The sequence below is a fragment of the Laetiporus sulphureus genome (genome assembly GCF_001632365.1).
Source record: "Laetiporus sulphureus 93-53 unplaced genomic scaffold LAESUscaffold_53, whole genome shotgun sequence".
NCBI lineage: Eukaryota > Fungi > Basidiomycota > Agaricomycetes > Polyporales > Laetiporaceae > Laetiporus > Laetiporus sulphureus.
In genome coordinates this window covers 180,005-198,630 of record NW_024468562.1, presented here as the reverse complement: position 1 = coordinate 198,630, position 18,626 = coordinate 180,005, and the positions used below count along the sequence as shown (strand labels likewise).

General features: G+C 51.6%; 5 protein-coding genes across 5 annotated transcripts; all 5 read left to right on the top strand.

Moving 5' to 3' along the window:
• Positions 1–163: 163 nt before the first annotated feature.
• Positions 164–3,686, top strand: LAESUDRAFT_730700 (peroxisomal copper amine oxidase). The gene is made up of 11 exons (XM_040909892.1): positions 164–594; positions 643–831; positions 892–911; positions 961–1,127; positions 1,184–1,320; positions 1,374–1,737; positions 1,800–1,953; positions 2,005–2,080; positions 2,137–2,314; positions 2,368–3,027; positions 3,086–3,686. The coding sequence occupies exons 1-11, from the start codon at positions 487–489 to the stop codon at positions 3,262–3,264; spliced, it is 2,232 nt and encodes a 743-aa protein (XP_040759734.1). The 5' UTR covers positions 164–486; the 3' UTR covers positions 3,265–3,686.
• On the top strand, positions 3,324–4,215 carry LAESUDRAFT_444825 (uncharacterized protein). The gene is made up of 4 exons (XM_040902484.1): positions 3,324–3,774; positions 3,840–3,921; positions 3,985–4,050; positions 4,104–4,215. The coding sequence occupies exons 1-4, from the start codon at positions 3,575–3,577 to the stop codon at positions 4,155–4,157; spliced, it is 402 nt and encodes a 133-aa protein (XP_040759733.1). The 5' UTR covers positions 3,324–3,574; the 3' UTR covers positions 4,158–4,215.
• Positions 4,216–5,613: 1,398 nt separating this feature from the next.
• On the top strand, positions 5,614–8,326 carry LAESUDRAFT_738961 (actin-like ATPase domain-containing protein; the record flags this gene model as incomplete). Its single annotated transcript, XM_040910957.1, has 7 exons — positions 5,614–5,753; positions 5,819–5,892; positions 5,998–6,068; positions 6,144–6,681; positions 6,736–6,946; positions 7,003–7,104; positions 7,153–8,326. The coding sequence occupies 7 exons, from the start codon at positions 5,614–5,616 to the stop codon at positions 8,324–8,326; spliced, it is 2,310 nt and encodes a 769-aa protein (XP_040759732.1).
• A 1,066-nt stretch (positions 8,327–9,392) lies between these two features.
• LAESUDRAFT_686029 (cytochrome P450) lies at positions 9,393–12,191 on the top strand. Its single transcript, XM_040905912.1, has 14 exons — positions 9,393–9,772; positions 9,831–9,928; positions 9,984–10,078; positions 10,128–10,171; positions 10,228–10,325; positions 10,384–10,556; positions 10,608–10,858; positions 10,909–10,975; positions 11,025–11,219; positions 11,274–11,303; positions 11,351–11,584; positions 11,646–11,678; positions 11,734–11,762; positions 11,824–12,191. Exons 1-14 carry the CDS (start codon positions 9,640–9,642, stop codon positions 11,976–11,978), a joined length of 1,635 nt encoding a protein of 544 aa, XP_040759731.1. The 5' UTR covers positions 9,393–9,639; the 3' UTR covers positions 11,979–12,191.
• Positions 12,192–13,092: 901 nt separating this feature from the next.
• On the top strand, positions 13,093–16,393 carry LAESUDRAFT_752398 (uncharacterized protein; the record flags this gene model as incomplete). Its single annotated transcript, XM_040911724.1, has 10 exons — positions 13,093–13,451; positions 13,515–13,571; positions 13,634–13,717; positions 13,771–13,815; positions 13,874–14,170; positions 14,228–14,585; positions 14,634–14,797; positions 14,859–15,778; positions 15,966–16,097; positions 16,328–16,393. The coding sequence occupies exons 1-10, from the start codon at positions 13,166–13,168 to the stop codon at positions 16,391–16,393; spliced, it is 2,409 nt and encodes an 802-aa protein (XP_040759730.1). The 5' UTR covers positions 13,093–13,165.
• Positions 16,394–18,626: the final 2,233 nt, after the last annotated feature.

Below are 18,626 nucleotides of genomic sequence, written 5' to 3'. Positions count from 1 at the left end.
GCACCTGAACGAGTCATTCTGTAGTAGAATTGGATTTATGTTCGCTGGATGCGAAGCAATGGTCGGCTAAGACTCAATTGTGCGATAAGCTGTGGTATGTTGTGAGGCCGTAAGTCGGTGCAGTAACATCGGAGTTCGAGTCAGAGTCTCGAGACGCGCCACAACTTGTCTCAGCCTCTCACCAACTAGTTGCACTGATCTTCTTCTAGTCGTCTTCGTTACTTCGCAGGCTGAAATGGCTTCGGCATGGTCTTAAAGCAAGGACAAAATGGCCGCTCGCTTGGCGCTTTTACAGCTGGAGATACCACCGTTATCTAGCCGAGCACGTTGGCGCCAGCGGGCCTTCGACATGAATACTCAAAGATTGCATCCCAAATGGTCGGTCTATAAAAGAAGGAGCTCGAGCTGGAGAAGCCTCAGAGACGCCTGCCTCCTATTCGAGTCCATCAGCTCATCGTCGCAGTCTGCTTAATCTGCACCATCGTCATGTCTGTCCCAAATCTCGCTCCGAGCACTGCAACCTCGGTTCAAACGACCACGCACTCGAAATCGCCGGCTTTCAAGCATCCTCTGGACCCCCTTACTCCAGATGAGGTGAGTAAACCAAGGATTGTGCGACATGATTCTCAACAGATCTCGTAGATCGTCGCTGTATCTCTAAGTGTACGAAGGTACACTGCTGAGAAGACGGATATCAAGGCAGTCCGATTCATCACCAGCGCACTCGTTGCGCCGCCCAAGAAGGCTGTCCTCGCCTACCTCGGTATCCCTCTCAATCCCGGCGAAGCGCCTCAACACGTCCCCGAGATCGTTCGCAAGGCCGAGGTCGATGTAGGTCCCTCGGTTATCATACCTCACTCGATCGCGCTAATAGACTGCCGTATTGATCAGTTCATTGATGTCATCAAAGGGTTGGTTGCTTGGCTCTGTCGCCGTCAAATCGTGCTGATTCGCACATAGAGATGCGTTCAACGCCTTCCTGACGCTGAAGCATGACCAGTGGGAGGTGACCTCGCTTCAGAAGTTGCCTGAGGGGGTGCAGCCGCAGATCTCTGTCGAGGAGTTGTTGCTTTGCGAGAAGATCATCAGGGAGGATAAGCGCGTGCAGGAACTTGCTGCCGCAGTCGGTGAGTGGCCGTTCCGAGTTTCGGTGCCGAACAGCGTGGCTCATGGTCTCGTAAAGGTGTCACTGCCGACCAGCTCTACTGCGATGGATGGGCTATCGGCTACGATGAACGCTTCCCGAAGAAGGCTCGCATCCAGCAGGCGCTGATGTTCGCCCGCTACGGCCAGCATGAGAACCTGTACGCTCATCCTTTGGTACGATTCGGATTCCTGCTGCAGTAACGACCTCGCACTGATGCACTGGACAGGACTTCGTTCCCGTCATCGACTCGACCACGATGAAAGTGATTCATATCGACTTCCCTCCTGGCTTCCTCTCGAAAGCTTCGTCCAATTCGATATTCAAGAAACTTGGGGTTGATGTCGAGCTCACCGTGCCGACTACGGCACCTCCGTCCCTGGAGGAGGACGCGTTCGCCGCGGCGAAGCGCGAGCGCCTCCCCCCTCCGAAAGAGTCATGGGATTTCCTGCCCGACCTCCTCGCGCAGAAGCCGGGCTCGAACTTTAAAGTTCGCGACGATGTCAAGCCGCTGCACATCCTGCAGCCCGAGGGCGTCAGCTTCAAGATGGACGGGCACGTGCTGGAATGGCAGAAGTGGAAGATGCATATCGGTCGGTGCCATCTCGTCTCTTTCGGGGTTGTTTGGAGTTGAAGGCTGACTACGCCCCGTTAGCATTCCACCATCGTGAAGGTACTGCGCTCTCGACGATCACGTACAACGATGACGGCAACATCCGCCCCATCTTCTACCGTCTCTCCTTGGCGGAGATGATCGTCCCGTACGGTTCACCGGAGCATCCTCACCCCAGGAAGCATGCGTTTGACTCGTACGTTCCATATTTCCTGTGTACCCCCTGTAGAGGTGACACTTGTCATAGGGGCGAGTACGGTATGGGCACCATGGCGAATGAGTTGGCCCTCGGCTGCGACTGTCTTGGACAGATTCACTACCTGGTGAGTTACGGACATGGTGGTCTGCTGTCAGCAGTTTGTTGACATTGCTTGCTCAGCCCGGTGCTTACGTCGCACACGACGGCAGTGCGGTCGTGATCAAGAACGTCATCTGCATCCACGAAGAGGATGCGGGCCTCCTCTGGAAGCACAGCGACTACCGCGTTGGCGGCCGGTCGCACGCTGTGCGCAGCCGCAGGCTGGTCGTGAGCATGATCTGTACGCTGGCCAACTACGGTATGCATTCCGGAGTGTAGTTCCCGCACGACAGACTGACACGTGGCTCGCAGAGTACATCTTCAATTACCTCTTCTACCAGGACGGCAACATCGAGATCGAAGTCCGCCTCACGGGCATCCTCCAGGTGTACGTCAAGGGCGAGGAGGAAGTGACCAAGTTCGGGACGACCCTCGCCCCGGGCGTCAACGCCCAGTTTCACCAGCACCTTTTCTCGTTCCGCGTGGACCCGATGGTCGACGGCCTGCACAACACCGTCGTCGAGACGGATGTGATCCCGCTGGCCGATGCGCCGACGGGCTCGCCCGCAAACTTCGCCGGCAACGCGTTCCTCACGCGCGATCATCCGATCACCGTCCAGAACGAGGGTGCGCGCGACGTGAGCCTCGAGCTCGACCGGCGTTGGACGATCATCAATCCGAAGAAGCGCCACCCGTACTCGGGCAAGTTCGTGGGGTACGCGATCACCGGCCTGAGGGGAGCGGCGGTGCCGATGATGGCGCGCCCCGATGGGTGGGTCGGAAAGCGGGCGCCGTTCGCGCACAAGCCGCTGTGGGTCGTGAAGGATGTCGAGGACGAGAGGGGTTCGCGGATGTGGCCGTGTGGCAAGTACGTCCCGCAGACGAGGGACACGCCGGCGGACTCGATCGCGAACTGGGTCAAGGGCGACGAGAACGTCGCGGAGGAGGACATCCTCGTGTATCTCACTACTGGTACGCAGCTCTTCTCCTTGCCGTTCGTCGGGAGCTGCAGCTGACGATTCGCGCGCAGGGATCACCCACATCCCGAGGCCGGAGGACTGGCCTGTGATGCCGGTCGAGCACATCCGTGTGCTCTTCAGGCCCGGAAACTTCTTCACGGCGAACCCGGCCTTGGACGTGCCTGGTGCGAACGACAAGCGCAGCGTGCCGGCGTTTTCGGATAGCGATGGGTCTCCCAGCTGCCATTAGTGCGAATTGAGGCTCCTTGCGACGTGCAGGAAGGGCAAACAATGGATCGAGAATGTAATGTCACAATACATAACGGGTTCAAGTTGTATCTTTGGGGCTTCATGGGCCATTTGGAAATAACAAGGAATATGTGTGTGTGTACGAACAACCAGGAGTGATGGGCTCTAGGTGTCATCCACATATGTCGCTGTGCAAGCTGCCATCGTTGAAACCTATGAAGATTTGAAGCCTTGAATGTCGCACTGCTCGCCAGCGAACGCCAAGAGTGCGGGATGATGCGGGATCCAACCGATCGTTCGACACATTTGACATGGGCAACGCCAACGTTCGGTGTTTAGTATGTCATAACCAGAGGAAGTCAATGACGCAGGAGGTCAGCAGGCGAGAGGCGTATAAATGCCCCGTATACGAATTGTTCGAGCACCAAATATTCCCCCCTCCCCCTCCTGAGGTCACCGCAGAATTCGCGAGAAGCATGTCTGACAAGCTGGAAGAGGGACAAGATGTCTCGTATGCATCTCATCCTCGCGATTCCGCTTTGACTATGACCTCGAGGAACTGACAATATGGCCTAGGTGGCGCTGGGGAGGAGGGAATCCCACGGGCACTGTCTCCGAGGTTGTAACCGAAGGGAAGGCTGAGGTGGTCAGCAACAAGGTACGCTTAAACTTATGGTGCTGTTGTTTTCGGGTGACCAAGTGCGGCCTGCGGTCCCTGCAGGGCAATACGGTTAGTCGCAACGCTAGAGGTGCAGACGATCCGGCTGTGAAGATATCTCGCAGCGGGGTAAGTGACTTGACTTCCACGGTCGGTTGCCTATTGAGCCTTTCGCGTGACAGAATGATGTCGTTAAACTGGCACATGAGCTCAATGAGGTCAAAGAGGCGGAGTAGTCGCCAGATTGCGCCTTCCATAGCGGATGGTGCTAGTATCGCATAGCCGAGCGGTCTGTAAAACGTTAGAATCCTTATATAATGTGTATTGGAGTGGTTGACCGTGTGAAATGAGTAATCTCACTAGAGTAGAGTCGAAACTCAGTCAACGATGGTGGTCCAGCTTGACAGTGGCGAGGAGGAAAAGTTGAGGATCTAGCGCTGGACCGCAACGCGACCACGTGATGACCCATAGAACGCCTAACGCGCTTGTGGCGCAAAAGGTGGTCGCTCGAATTAAATTTCGGTCAGTCATAGCTTCTCTATTTTTTGTCCACTAGGACACTGAGCTGCTGTACTAGTGCTTAAAAATGCAATTTTTGTCTCTTACATTACTCTTGAAGCAGAGTAGCGAGCTTCGCTACGAGACAATATTCGGCACAGAGTCCGACGTACACGAGCGCCACACCTTCATGAGGCATAAATGGTGCATTTATACGTATTATATGACCTCAAGATTTGGTGCGATTACTCAGAGAGAGTATTAAGCATGTTCATCAGCGAACGTCTCACAATTAAGTACACGCGATCAATACAAACTCAGACCGCGACTCACATGTATAGAAATATCTAGAAGGCCTAGATAACGCAGCACACTGTGACAGAGAGCTTTAAGTGCTGTAATGACACCATATATCTGCAAAGACCATGACTTCTCCCTGCACACGGTAGCACAGATGCATGCGCAGAGAGGAAGTCGATGGCCAATATATGATATATTGAAACAAAAATAGCACAACGCGGCAACTATTGGAGCACAACGAGAATAAGAGAAAGTCATACCTCGATATTCGCCGTAAATTCTGCTCAGGTCCTTGTTATCGCTGCGGGGTGGTTTGCGATGCAGAGGCTGATGGGTCTGCTATGAGAAGACCTTCAATTCTTGCAGAGTCGATGAGCATTCAGAGGTGCCATGCCACCATCCTTGTTGACCATGGTAAACGGTGATGCATTCGGTGCTAAGCATCGTGAATGAATGGACAACGGATACACAGGCCGCTCGCTATGGAAGAGCTCTCATATTTTCCTCTCCGTGCTCAAGACAGCTAGTACTGCCGTAAATCGAGCATACCGCAGCTAAGTCCACCGCCGACCAATATTGAAGCATTATTAACGAAGTCCTATCCAGTGGAAGGACCCGATGAGGGAGTGGCGGAAGTCCATACCCCATTCATTCGTGGGAATATCCGACACGAGGCCGCCACGAAGCGCCCGGTCCAGCAACGGCAGCCTGATGGGCTCGCCTGCGAACAGAAGCCTGAGAATCGTCTGGCACGCGTCTTTGTATCCTCCACTCACGACCACCGTCTTCAGCTGCTCGACGCTGTTGACGACGCCTGGTGCAACGACGACTTATTTTCTCTGATTTTTTTGACGAACTACTGTCGATCTCTCCTTACGAGCTGTCACCGTCGCTATGCCCCCCAAGGCCATATCGTCTCTTTTTCTAGGTCTTGAGCTCGCCACGGACCAGCTGCGTGCATCGATCGTGGATGAGAACCTCGAGTTAGTCGGCGTGGAGGCTGTAGACTTTGACACGGAGTTGCCAGAATACCAGTGGGTCGTTGTCACGGACGAGATACGCGCAGGTCATTGACGCAGCGGCGGCCGTTTTGGCCTAGAACTCAGGGCGGCATTTTCACCACACCCGGCGATGCATATACCACACCCGTTGAGATGTGGATTAAAGCGTACGGTGAGTAATGTTTCGCGGGACCAAATCGTCGCTCCCAGTCCAATCGCTGATCTCGCCATCGTGTGAATTAACTTCCCAAAACGTCCATATGCATGCCCCCGACAGACCTGCTCATGGAAAAGCTCAGCAAAAGCTATGACCTGCCGAGGATCAAGGCCATCGGCGGCGCTGCACAGGTGCGTTTTCTCTCCTCGTACACGCTGCCGGCCTGACGTCCCGGCGGCACGAAGCACGCGCTCGTGTGGTGGAAGGCAAACCAGCTTCCACAGCTCCAAAGCCTTGACCCGCGAATGCCTGTACACACGCAGATCTCGACGCAATCGCTCTCGCTGCCGCATGCACCCGTTGCTCAGGATACGTCTGCGCATACGCATGGACTCGCACTGGAAGCCGCGCTCGGCGGCCCAGACCTGATGGCGGTGCGCGTCGGGACATGTGCGCATGCGTCGCTGCTGGCGGCGCAGCTGCTGCGCGTGCGTGAGGCGTGGCCGGAAGTGTGGGCGCGTACCGGCAAGGTGCAGGTCGCGAGCTCGTTCCTCGCCAGTCTTGCGTGTGGCGTCTTGGTCGGCATGGGCGAGGCGGAGGCGGCGGCGACAGGTTTGTGGGCGCACAGCACCACAGCGGGAACACCAAGCCACTGGGACGAGGGCGTGATGGAGATTGTGGGAGGCAACAGAGATGAAGGACGACGGATCTGGGGCTGGTTGGGTGATGTTGACGTCTCAGGCGGGCGGAGGAGGATCGGCAATGTCTCGCGATATCTGGTAGACCGGTATGGGTTTGATCCAGGTACGTTGCGGCAACGTGTTTTTGTAGCATATTCTCATCTTTTGATGGTCGCAGAGGCCATTGTCACGCCGTTCACGTCCGACTATCTTTCCATATACCTGTCCTTGTGTCCCTCGCCCTCCGATGCTGTCCTATCATTCGGACCTATGGATTCCATGCTCGCTCCTGCATCGAACTACATCCCCACGCGGCTGTACAGCCTATTTCCGCACCCTGCCCAGGATGCCACTGAAAGGAAGCGCTACGTCGCCATGCTCACCAGCAGGTACGATTCGCTGTGATTGTTCTTGAAGATCTATTTGCTGACATCTGGCATCCTAGGAATGCTGATGTGCCACGAGCCCTTGTACGTGACATGTATACCAAGAGCTGGAGCGCGTTCGACCGCCTAGTTGCAATCGTACCTCCAGGCGGGTCGATAGGGTAAGTCGATGTATGCTCATTCCTTCCATATACTGACTATTCTTTTAGCCTAGACGATAAGCTGTTCAGTTTCTGGCTACTTCAAGGCGACAGCTACCCTTTCTCCCACGTGAAAGGCATTTTCCGATTCGAGACCGGTGTCAAGGTGAATGAATTCCGTGACCTGCGGGCAAACCCGCGATGTCTGCTAGAGAGTCAGATCCTGTCGTTCCGCGTACGTTGGTCACGCATGCTTGCGACGGGTGTCATGGGCCCCAACGCGGGCCGCGGACGAGGAGCGAACGCCTCTCCGAGTCCAATATCTGGACAGCCGAAGCGTTCCGCCAGTAACCCGAGCACTACCATGGGTCTGCCATTCGATCCATATGAATACTCTTCACTTCCATCCCGTATCGTTGCCACTGGTGCGGCGGCGAACTTTCCGTCCATCGCGAACCTCGTGGGTGATGCGTTCAATGCACCCGTGATATTGCCGACCACTCAGATCGACGCCGCGCAAGTGGTGCCGCACAGAAATGCGCCTCCTCCAGGCTTCCCTGCTCGTGCTTCCCTCGGTGGAGCCTACGTTGCGCGGTGGGTGTGGGGGAAGGAGAAGGGCACGCCTGCGGGAACAGGTCGGGGTGGATTCGAGGAGGAGGTGCGAAGACTGCTCGCGAAGCGCTGGGCTGCGACCGGCGGCGTTCCCATCAGAACCAACGTCAACGCGCCGAGCGGCGGGAACAAAGTCACAAGCACACCCGGAAGCGGCACGAGTACGCCTTACGGTCACGGTGCGCGATCTGCCCTTGGTGCCACCATCCTTGTCGAGGAGGAGGAAGAGGAGGTTGAGGAGATGGAGAAGATGGGTGGAAGCGGGATGCAGAGTTCTTACGGGATGGGCTCCATATACGGCGATGGCGACGCAGGCAGGATGAGAACTATGACGAGCTCCACTGCGGGTACCGCCATGACTGGCAGCACGCTGGATGCTCCGTCCACTGCGTTTACTACGCCAGACCTGAGCGGTACAAACCCCAACCCCGAGGTTATCACGACCGACACTATCACAACCTCCTCTCCGGCTTCGCTTATCCCTGTGACTGCTATGCCCACCTCCGATGCTGAGCTACAACTAGGCTTGGCCAAGGTTGCAGAGCCGGATGTGGACGCGTTCATGTCATACGCCGCGATCGTGCCGGAATACTGCAGACTTGAAAGTCTGCTGGTGAAGTCGATAGTCTAACCGCTCTCGCGCAAGGTCGTCCTGGATTTACTGTGCTTTCGACGCATTGTTCTTTGCTCTGGCGCACGCTATGCATGCTCAGGTGATTGTCCGTCCGGAGGGATTGGCTGAAAATTACGTATAGCAGCGTTTCATGTCCGACGGTCAAATATACCAAGGACTGGAACACAAATCATGGTAGTATGGCATTGAAGCATTTGTCACATTTAGACAGCAAGTATTGGCATTGTATATACCCCCTAGTAAGGGACTCCAACCTGGCGCATGGGGTGCACTAATAATCGTTGTGCACGGGAATCAAATTTGACTATGTATATAGTTCTTCCTAATAAACATATATCTCCAGGTACTTCTCCTGTCGTGCTTTCAGCGCCAAAGACTCTGGACGGTGGAAGCTGCTAGCATCTCGGTCTGCAACAAGTGCGAGCACCAAGCTGCTACGTTCGCATACATTCCGATCCCACATTCCTAAGCGCTCAAGCGCTGAGCGCCCAGTGATTAAATCTATCTCGACTACCGCGAGCTGCCCAACACATGTCTGCATATGCGAATATAGTAGTTTGCATATACGTTGGCCGGACGTCTTCGTGAGAAGGTCAGCAATAACTCTGCAAAGTGCCTGGCTACAAGCAGCACCTACTGATCTGTTGTATGGGAACTCCGATATAATGAGTCGTGACATCGTATAAGATGGTTTATATCATGCAGGTTTCAAAAATAAAGACAAGTGTACTCGATATAGGTGCATACATGTATACTTCTGAGGAAATGGATGCACTGACATTCATCCTGATAGTCTCCAAGTTATAAACTGCGGCTCCTTTCTCGGATTTCTCCCGGCTGCGCGGCGCAGATTGCCGCTGGAAGACCAGAAGCTCATCAGTCCGTGCAATGAGTCGCCGAACAGACCCTGATTTTGAAACGCTTCTCCTCGGGGCCCATTTCACAAACAGGACAACTAATCGTTTGCCGATATCAGGAGGTGATACAACGATGGCGTCTCATTTGCTTAGTCTCTTGAACTCTCTTCTGATTTTCGCGTCTACGAGAGATCCTACGGTCTGGGCCGAAATGTGGGGAATGAAACCTCGAGGCGCTGTGACCCTCATGATTCGTTATGCTGATAGGCCTTCTTCTCGTCCCTCGCGGGGGCATCGGCCATCATGCACACGCCTCCTGTCCGCTAACTCATAGCCTCAACGTGTTCACTACTAAGGCGATACCTGTGCAGTCAGTTGACCTCGGGCTTTTCATACACAACACGGCCACTAGCGTGATCCTCCGTCTTGCTCTCTCAGCAGTATTGTCCAACGATGCTCCTGTTCAGTGTTGAAGCCGCTCTGCTCTTGGGACTATCATTCATTCTGTGGCGATCACTTCAATCGATTATTGTCCGCTCGCCTTTAAATAATATACCAGGTCCTCCTCGGGAATCGTTCATAAAAGGTGCTTTCTGTGCAATGAACATTATGTCTCAAGGCTCATATATAATGTCGCGAACCAGGAAATTTTGGGCAGTTGTATCATCGCCAAGCATGGGACTTTCATCGCCGCTTATGGGAGAAGTATGGCTCTGTCGTCAAGCTCTACATGTTGTTTGGAGTGAGGCTTGCCACCACAATATGTGAATGCCAAGCATTGACAGGAAACCCTTCAGGCGAAATGCCTGTATATCTCCGATCCCAAGGCAATTCACCATATTTTAGTAGCAGATCAGTACTCCTCGTTTGACGAGCCCCCCTACATTGTAGAGTGCGTCATTTGATCTTTTTAAATCATTACAACTCACGAGTAGCGTCAGGAGCTACCGTCTTGTGCTTGGTCCTGGACTTTTATCGGCAACAGGTAACTGCACGCGGGGCTGCGTCGAACTTTTCCTGACAGCTTCTAACATCTCTCAGGTGAACATCACCGCAGGCAGCGCAAGATGTTGAATCCAGTATTCTCGACGAAGAATTTGCGTGACATGTTACCTGTATTCTACAAGGTCATCGAAGATGTGAGTGAATATTATCCAATTGCTGACGTAGATATATTGAACTGACCGATGTTTACAGCTTCGGACAGCGATTGCTGTGCAAGTCGCAGATGGTCCGAAGGAGCTCAATATGCTTCATTGGATGAACCGTGTGGCGCTCGAGCTAATTGGTCAGGCAGGACTAGGATATTCCTTCGATCCCATCGTATCCGAGTCGGAAGATGACTTCGCAGGCGCTCTCAAGTCATTATTGTCAGTCCAATCTGTTGCAGGAATCCGTTGCACGACTAATCAGCATAATAGCCCTGCCCTCTCGCGCCTTGGATTTGCTCGACAGCTCATCCCGCGTCTGGTCAAGATTGGTTCCCCATCCCTGAGAAGGCGGATCATTGAGCGGATACCTAACCAACACCTCAAGAAACTACTGGACATTGTGGATACTATGGACCGCAAAGCGAGGGAAATATTGCAAGCAAAGGAATCGGCTATGCAGAAGGGTGAAGCGATCGTGTCGCAGCAAGTAGGCAAGGGGAAAGACCTGATGAGTATGCTCCGTAAGTCGGCTGGTATACTGTATCCTCGCATCGTCCTCAATTTACTTCAGTCAAGGCCAACATGGAAGCTGACCGCGCCGACAAGCTATCAAAGGAAGAGCTTCTTGGGCAGATGTCGTGAGTGTCTTGTCACTATTACGGGCCTTTATAACCAACCAGGCTCTAGCACTTTCGTGATCGGAGCGACAGACACAACGTCAAGCGCTCTGGCCCAGATCCTCCAATATCTAGCCGATAATCCTGTCGCTCAAGAGACTCTTCGTCGGGAGATTGTTGAAGCACGGAAGGGCGGAGACATGTCGTACGAGGAGGTGATCCGATTGCCGTATCTAGATGCTGTGATCAAAGAAACCTTGCGATTGTAAGTGCAGTCCCTGCGCATTGAAGTTTTGCGTATGACCTATTTCTCGTGCAGAAATCCGCCTGGCTCAGTCATCGTTCGCCAGTGAGCATCGTCGTCATATTCCTCATTCATTTCTGACCACCTTGTAGAGCAAAAAGGGACGCAACCGTTTCGCTTTCTTCTCCTATTCGTGGAGTTGATGGGAAGATGATGCACGAAATCGTCGTGCCTAAAGGCACCTTTACCTTCGTGGGTATACTTGCACTCAATCGAAGCAAAGCAATCTGGGGAGAGGACGCATCGGAGTGGAAACCTGGACGCTGGTTGTCGCCCTTGCCTGATACAGTCGCCGGAAGCCATATTCCTGGCATATTCTCCTCCATGTGAGCCATATAACATTTTGGCGGCATGATGATTGGAATCTCATACATCTTGGACGTATAGAATGACGTTCTCTGGAGGCACGAGGGCATGCATGTAAGTGAGGTATAGGTCTCATGGTGTCGCGACTAACGATGTGTCTGTCCTTTAGCGGGTTCAAGTTCGCCGAGTTAGACATGAGTACGTTCCCATCGCTGTCCTTGGAAAGACTCTGCTGACGAATATATCGCTTATCTTCAAGAGGTCCTGCTGTCGGTCCTGGTGGAGTCCTTTTCGTTCTCGCCATCCAAGAAGCCTGTCACTTGGAACTTTGCCACGGTGAGGTTCCCTACAGTCGGCGAAGAGAGCCTCAAACCAGAACTTCCAATCGTCGTTCAATCTGTGACAAAGGTGTAGTGGGCAGAAAAAGGGAACTTCGACTGATGGTCGGTTCGTCAGGACGCGTGTCATTTTCTGGTTCCAGTAATGGTTATAACATATCCTCTTGCCTTCTCATAGACAGGCTCAGAATGAGAACGTGAGACGTTCTACTTTGCTGGCATTACAGTTGGTATTTTAGCAGATGTTAGTAGCCGTTTGATGTTCTTGAATCAAAATGCTGTGCGACCATCGGGTGTAGTGGGAGACTGCCTTGAGTCTCAAACGGAGCCCTCGATTCTATGAGAGGAATTGGTGGTACGCTATCACGCCTTCCTCATTTCATAGATTCGAAGGGATTCAAATTGTCTGCGAACGCGATGCAATTCGACCTTGTCGGCGATCAGCCGCTCCTCCGTACCGACGCATGATTCATCATTCTGCAAGATTCGTGGAGACTCGAATCCAGCCGACATTTTCACAAAGGCTTTAGAGAAGACAGCCCATCAACGTTGCGTCGTTCTTTTGGGCATGGCTTAGAATGACAGTGTCTCTGGACTTCTGTACCACAGCACTTCTTTCCATACTTCTTTCGCTCATTCATATATCACATTCTCAACTCAGACTTCTCATCGGAAACTCTGCTCCTATCTCCATCACATTCACATCCTATCAAGTCAAACATATCCCTAGCGAACATCTCTCCTTTTCTCTCCTTCTTTCTTTCCTTCACTCTCGCCTCATCTATACGCTCTTCGTCGAGGGGGAGTGTTCGAGGGGGAGTGTTGGTGATTATGTTCGGGTTACAGTCACTGCGTGAATTCTTGCAGTCTTGTCTGCGCGCCGTAGATTCCTGCCACCTCAATACTTTGTCTCGTTCTATGAGGTACTGAGAGTATTTCCAACACCCTGCCTTCTTCCCTTGGCGTCAGACTGTTAGTTAGCTCATGTCCGTACATTTCACAAGCATTAATAAAAAAGTGCATCACTTTTCAAGCTACTAAGCTAAATGGTCGCTGCAAGCTGCGCTGATGATCGATGAGCCCCCATAAAAGTCTCGGAGGGATCGTGACAAAGCGTGACTGGCGCTGGACGGCGTGATGCGTGATTCACATCAGCACCATTAAGCGCTAGCATCACCGCGAACTAACTCATCTCCGGCCATGTCTGATACTTTCGAAATCTGGTGATTGCTCATCGAGCGCAAGGAACATGAGTGGAAGCCGATGGGTTACATTTTCCTTGTCAGGTTTCGCGTTGGAGACACCGTCGCTCACTTGATGGAGAAGGTTAAGACGAAGAAGCAGAACAGCCTCGAACATGTGGACGCCTCCGATCTCACAGCATGGAGATGCAAGAAGCGGAATCTATTCGCAGTTAAGGGTTTAGACGTGTCCTTTCTCAAGTCCTTCAATCTCCCGGGTGACGAGAACTTCCAGAATCTTGACCCAATGGAGGAAATGGCAGAGCTCGAACTTGAACCTAAGGAGCTTCTCCTTGTGCAAAAGCCCGGTATGCTTCTACCTTCTTCTTCATCCTCATCTGGCTCAAATGTCTCTCATCTTCTATATACAGAGGTGACCGTGCAGATTCCGGCCACAGCAGAAGGTGCACCTGGTATTGATGTAGCCGGTGCGTTTTCAAGTGTCTGCCATCGGGTCGATACAGGCTGCTCACAATTTTTCCCTACACAGTGGAGGTTCCGGCCACCACAGAATTTATCGCTCTTGATGGAGATGTCTCCATGTCCAGGGATGCCAACGGAGAGGGCGATGAAAGTGAATGATTTGTGTAACTTCACTTCGAACTAATGTGTCTCACAGTTCAATAGGCGCTCCACCAATCAAGAAGCTCAAAACAGGCAGACAGACAACGGGTGAGTGCTCTCAGCTCCTGGAGGCAGCGAGTTATCTCTTGACACAATTCTTCTTGAGACGATGAGTGGATCCTGGCGCAGGAAGGATGGGATGAGCTTCATGCCACGGATGAATGGAATAAATTTGCCAATTATTGGTGGAATCAGGACTTCGCGACGACCTTCAACAAGTCTACCATCTCATTCACTGAAAGCGACCCGAGAGGTGACATCATATCAACAGTGTTATCCAGGCTGAACGACATCATCGTCCGCTCTTGTTACAAATCGTTACACAACTATATCTCGGAAACACTTAAGCGAGATAGTGTTGACCGAGACACTGGCCTTATTCTTACTGGTCAGCCCGGAATCGGTGCGTCCTAGTCCTGCCCCCCAATCGTGCCCCTCTAAATAATCATTGCACACCCAGAAAAGACGGTATGGCTGTTATTCGAGCTCGTGTGTCTCCTGAGCAAGCATGACCCAGTCGCCTATTATTGTAGCGAGGGAACATATATTTTCTATGAAAAGGCAGTCTATAGGCGCCGTTATGAAAGCAAAGTAACATTTCCGCCCGTCGACGACACGCGCTTGACACGTTGTCTCATCAACATGGACACGGACGATGGCGAGCGCACGATTGCCTTCATGACTGGGTCCAGGCGAACCTTCCCCATCATTGCTTCTTCTCCAAACCCAAAACATTACTCTGTATATTACAAGCATGGTGCTGGAATGGTTTCCTTGTTGTATATGCCTTTGTGGACGAGAAAGGAATTGCTGAAGGGGTGAGATCTAATTATGGTCGTCGAAAATAACATTCTGACGCTTACAAGGCTTCGGGTGCAGCGTTTTTACCAGGACCTTTGGAAAAAGATTGAATATCAAGTCAAATTCCATGGCAGCTTGACTACGGACACCGAACGTTCGAGGGATCTCAATCACCGGATTTGCTCTGCCTCGCAGGACATTGAAACAGAACGGATGAATGCGAGCAACGGTATGGACGTTGATGGCGGGGAGGGGGGGGGCTATGGGTGTTGTTGACGCTATGGTCATAGGTGAGGAAATGAACAATGACGACATCAAAAGGCGAACAGTGGAGAACGTGATCGAAAGGTTTCTGGACGACTCCATGGGTGCATTCGAGTTTTCGGCGCAAGATGTCTACAAAGGAATCATGGATCCGGCAGATCTAAGACGCTCAATTTCGAAACAGCTGAACGAGCTGAATTTCGACACCTTGGTTGAGACGATTTCGAAAATGCAACCCGATGGTACCACCATAACCGACACTAGCATCTCTCATACCCTTTTCGTCATAGAAGCCAAGCACGCAGGTGACAGCGTGGATAAGTGGGAAGATTCCCAAGTCGAATTCAAATCATGTTGGATCAAGACTCAAATCCTTGAGCGTCTCGATTTTCTGCAAAACGTCGACTTGATGAAGATACTCAACCATTTCAAAGGTGTTTCATTCGCTGCTTCTTTTAATGGCTGGGTGTACGAACGATATGCCATCAACATCCTTTCATCTGGAAAGGATCAGTCCTCGTCTCTTATTCCGATGGCATGCAAAGAAAACTGTTCCGGCACCGAAACCAGGTCTTTCACTGTGCAATCGGGTCCTGCAAATGGTGGAAATCCGTTCGAACACCATAGGAAGCAAGAAATCGCTTATTTTCCCAACAAATCGTTCAAAGTTGATGATGACCGACTGAAATCATTTCGTGAATACTTTTGGACACCAGAGTTCATCAATAACCCGCTATTTGATGCCTTCTGTGTCAATTTCAAGCTCGTCGGCAACACCGTCTACCCCGTTGTATGGATCTTACAAATGACAGTCAGCTCGGAACACGGGGGTTCGGATAAAGGCTACGAACGGATCAAGTCGATCATGGCAAAAGCGACGAAAGCTGCGAGAACCACTACGAAGGAAAAGCAAAAAGTGGGCAAAGTCGAGGTGAAGTACGTGCTCGTAAGCCCAGCAGTAGGTCGATGGAACATGCCAAAAAAGGGATGAGATTCGGTCTGTGGAGAGGTCTTCTATCTGTGCGTTGAGGTGCGTAGCTATCATCACGAATGTTTTCACAGCTGACACCCGCTCTAGCATTCGAACGCTCCTCATTGATTTCCTCTGACTATTTTCGCTCGCGTGTATGTAGACTGCTGTACGCAAGTACTGGTTTTGTCTTGCCCAGATGTCCAACGCTGTTTCTTTCTCGTTTTTCTCTAAGAAGCAGCTTCAGAAACTGGGTGCCGACGTCTATGCAGCGGATCAGCCGTTCCTTCGTTTCGTGACATCGAGAGTTTCGTCATTTTATCTGAGACAAAAGTACAGATAAAATTTGAACTGACCAATGAGATTTGCTACAATAAGCTTCAAATTCCAGGCTGCAGTTGAATGTCACTTCGCATACATTCCGATCGCACATCCTGTCAGCAAGAATCTATTTCAAGACTACCACGAGCTGCCGTCCGCACAACGGACTTGGATCTGTTCAACACATGTTCTGCATCTGCGCAGATATATGGCAGTAGCCTGTGCACTACTCCGAATAGCTGTGGTTCCATACAGCCTCTCGATGCATAATGCAGTCTCATCAGAAGGTGATGTAGAACTTATGCGTGCTTGACTGCTTTGGGAAAAGTACAACAAATTGTTGCGCGCGCCGGCATCCATATATCAATTTAGAGATGCTCCCAAAGCACTGCTGTGTCAGATTCTGAGCACGCTAGTGAAACTGAACTCATCGAACGATGGTGTAAGGTCTTGTCTGAGCGAGTGCACCGGCCAACCTTAGGGGCACCATTCTCATATGTGGATTCCTAGGATCCCGCCCTGGTGGTTTAAGGTTTTGCATATGATATATTAATGGAATCGACGAATTTGAGCAAGTTTGACATGTCATCGAAGGCGAGCACTGTACTTATAGGCGTTCGGCACAGTATCTAGGCAGTGTATACCAGCCGAACACCCTCTAACGACTGCCTTCCACCATGATAGTCATATCTGGCACCGTGGTCACTGTGCTGGTCAGTTTGTGATAAGGCAGGAAGTACGTCGATATTTCGCACGGCGTGCACTGCCTCCTGGCCCTCCTGGTAATATCTTTTTTGGCAACCTATTCGACTAGCCGAGGGGGGGCTCCTGGATAACATTCGACCTTATTTAAATCGGTCCTCTGCATGAAGCCACAGGCAAGGTGATCGGGGTCTCTCGGTGATCGATATGGGTAAATAACCAATTGCCCGGCATTGCTCGGCATCGAGCATGTCGCTCTCTGTTTGTAGAATCCACTGTCACTACTGCACCTGAGACTCTTGAAATAATGCTTCTGTGCCTTCCTCAAATTAGACGGCATCCGTTCATGAACATGCAATATACGTTCACACGCACAATCGAGGAATCATGAATTCAAAGACGCGAATGAATATTCATCACAACCACCATTTATTTTTCGGTACTTGTGTCACGGTAACACCGGACAAGAGATCAAAAAGACTAAAAAGGGACAGTCACGTGGAACGTGCCACCCTGATCCCCCTGATCCCAAGAGTATCCCCCTGAACCCTATGTGGCGCAAGAGCCTGTTGACTTACTGGTCGATGTGGCAGGCGCAGGAAAGGGTGAGAGATATATGAAGGAGCTGGTGAGCTCAGTGAGTGCTACAGGTAGTAGACGAGGAGAAACAATCTGAGGTTTCGTCCCCTACATGGCTGGTCTTATATACACGTACAGCAGGCTATCTTACCTAAGCTACCTATCTACGGGTATAAGCAAATGGCCGTACATGAAACAATAGGATGTCTGGAAGTAGAACAATAAGTGGGAAGATTGATGGTTGCCGCAGTAATGCGTGTGCACATCGTGCCTATCTTGGTTTCCCTTTTGTTCTTTGGTGTGAACATCGTGCCTATCTAGGCTTCTGGCTAAACTAATAGGAAGCGGAAGGCCGATGCATAACAATAGTCCTTGTTCCCTTTGTTCCCAAATGGGTGCCTCTATTGTATCCTGGAATAGACAGGTCCGACCGTATCATCCACGGGTCTGGACCATAACATGTGATGTGGACTATCACCTGATCTCTACGTGTCATGTCTGTGGCTGAGTGGCGTGAGATATTGGTGAAGCACATGATCTGTGGTGTGAGAAAAGTCACGTGCGGACTTTGTGGCGAAAATCTGTGACACTACCCCCCTCTCAAGGCTCATTGTCCCGAGGAGCCAAAACCTTTATTACCCCTTCTAGTTGCTCGCAACGGTTGGTAGCTTCGGGAGGGAAGCCCTTCTGCATAATACTCGAAGATTATTTGGGCTATTCTATCTCCTGGCTTGACCGAAAATACGAAATCCGTTGTGTTGATTAGTACGACCTTGAGTTCCCCAGTGTAATCTGGATCGACGACTCCTGTGCCCACGTCAATTCCTTGTGCAGCCAGTCCGCTGTGTTGAGCTATTCGTGTATAGGTATGTTTGGGAGGGTCAATCACGACTCCCGTTCCTACCACAGCTCGTGAATGCGGGGGGATTTCATGCGTTTCTGCTGCATAAATATTCCATCCTGCTGCTTCATTTGAGGATTTTTTCGGTGATTTGGCGAGATCTGTCATCTTATGATATAGGAAGAACTCGTCTGGATGGTCGGACATATTGATTCGGTGTGTGGAGATTGGTGCAACTTCATATGAGGATAATTCGAAGCGTTTTCCACCAAAAGTGACGATCCTGATTGGTGCTTTGGCTGCATCTGGGTGTTGCTGGTGGAATTCATGAAGAAGTTCATCGGTGTTGGTAAGATTTGTTCGGGGTTCCCATGTATCGTC

Excerpts from the sequence above, each read along its gene's own strand:
- LAESUDRAFT_444825 (XM_040902484.1), top strand. The coding sequence starts at position 3,575 with ATGGGCAACGCCAACGTTCGGTGTTTAGTATGTCATAACCAGAGGAAG. Across the intron at positions 3,922-3,984 it reads CTGAGGTGGTCAGCAACAAG|GGCAATACGGTTAGTCGCAA; the intron begins GTACGCTTAAAC and ends CGGTCCCTGCAG. Across the intron at positions 4,051-4,103 it reads TGAAGATATCTCGCAGCGGG|AATGATGTCGTTAAACTGGC; the intron begins GTAAGTGACTTG and ends TTCGCGTGACAG.
- LAESUDRAFT_730700 (XM_040909892.1), top strand. The coding sequence starts at position 487 with ATGTCTGTCCCAAATCTCGCTCCGAGCACTGCAACCTCGGTTCAAACG. Across the intron at positions 912-960 it reads TTCATTGATGTCATCAAAGG|AGATGCGTTCAACGCCTTCC; the intron begins GTTGGTTGCTTG and ends ATTCGCACATAG. Across the intron at positions 1,128-1,183 it reads GGAACTTGCTGCCGCAGTCG|GTGTCACTGCCGACCAGCTC; the intron begins GTGAGTGGCCGT and ends GGTCTCGTAAAG.
- LAESUDRAFT_686029 (XM_040905912.1), top strand. The coding sequence starts at position 9,640 with ATGCTCCTGTTCAGTGTTGAAGCCGCTCTGCTCTTGGGACTATCATTC. Across the intron at positions 10,172-10,227 it reads TGGACTTTTATCGGCAACAG|GTGAACATCACCGCAGGCAG; the intron begins GTAACTGCACGC and ends AACATCTCTCAG. Across the intron at positions 10,326-10,383 it reads TCTACAAGGTCATCGAAGAT|CTTCGGACAGCGATTGCTGT; the intron begins GTGAGTGAATAT and ends CGATGTTTACAG.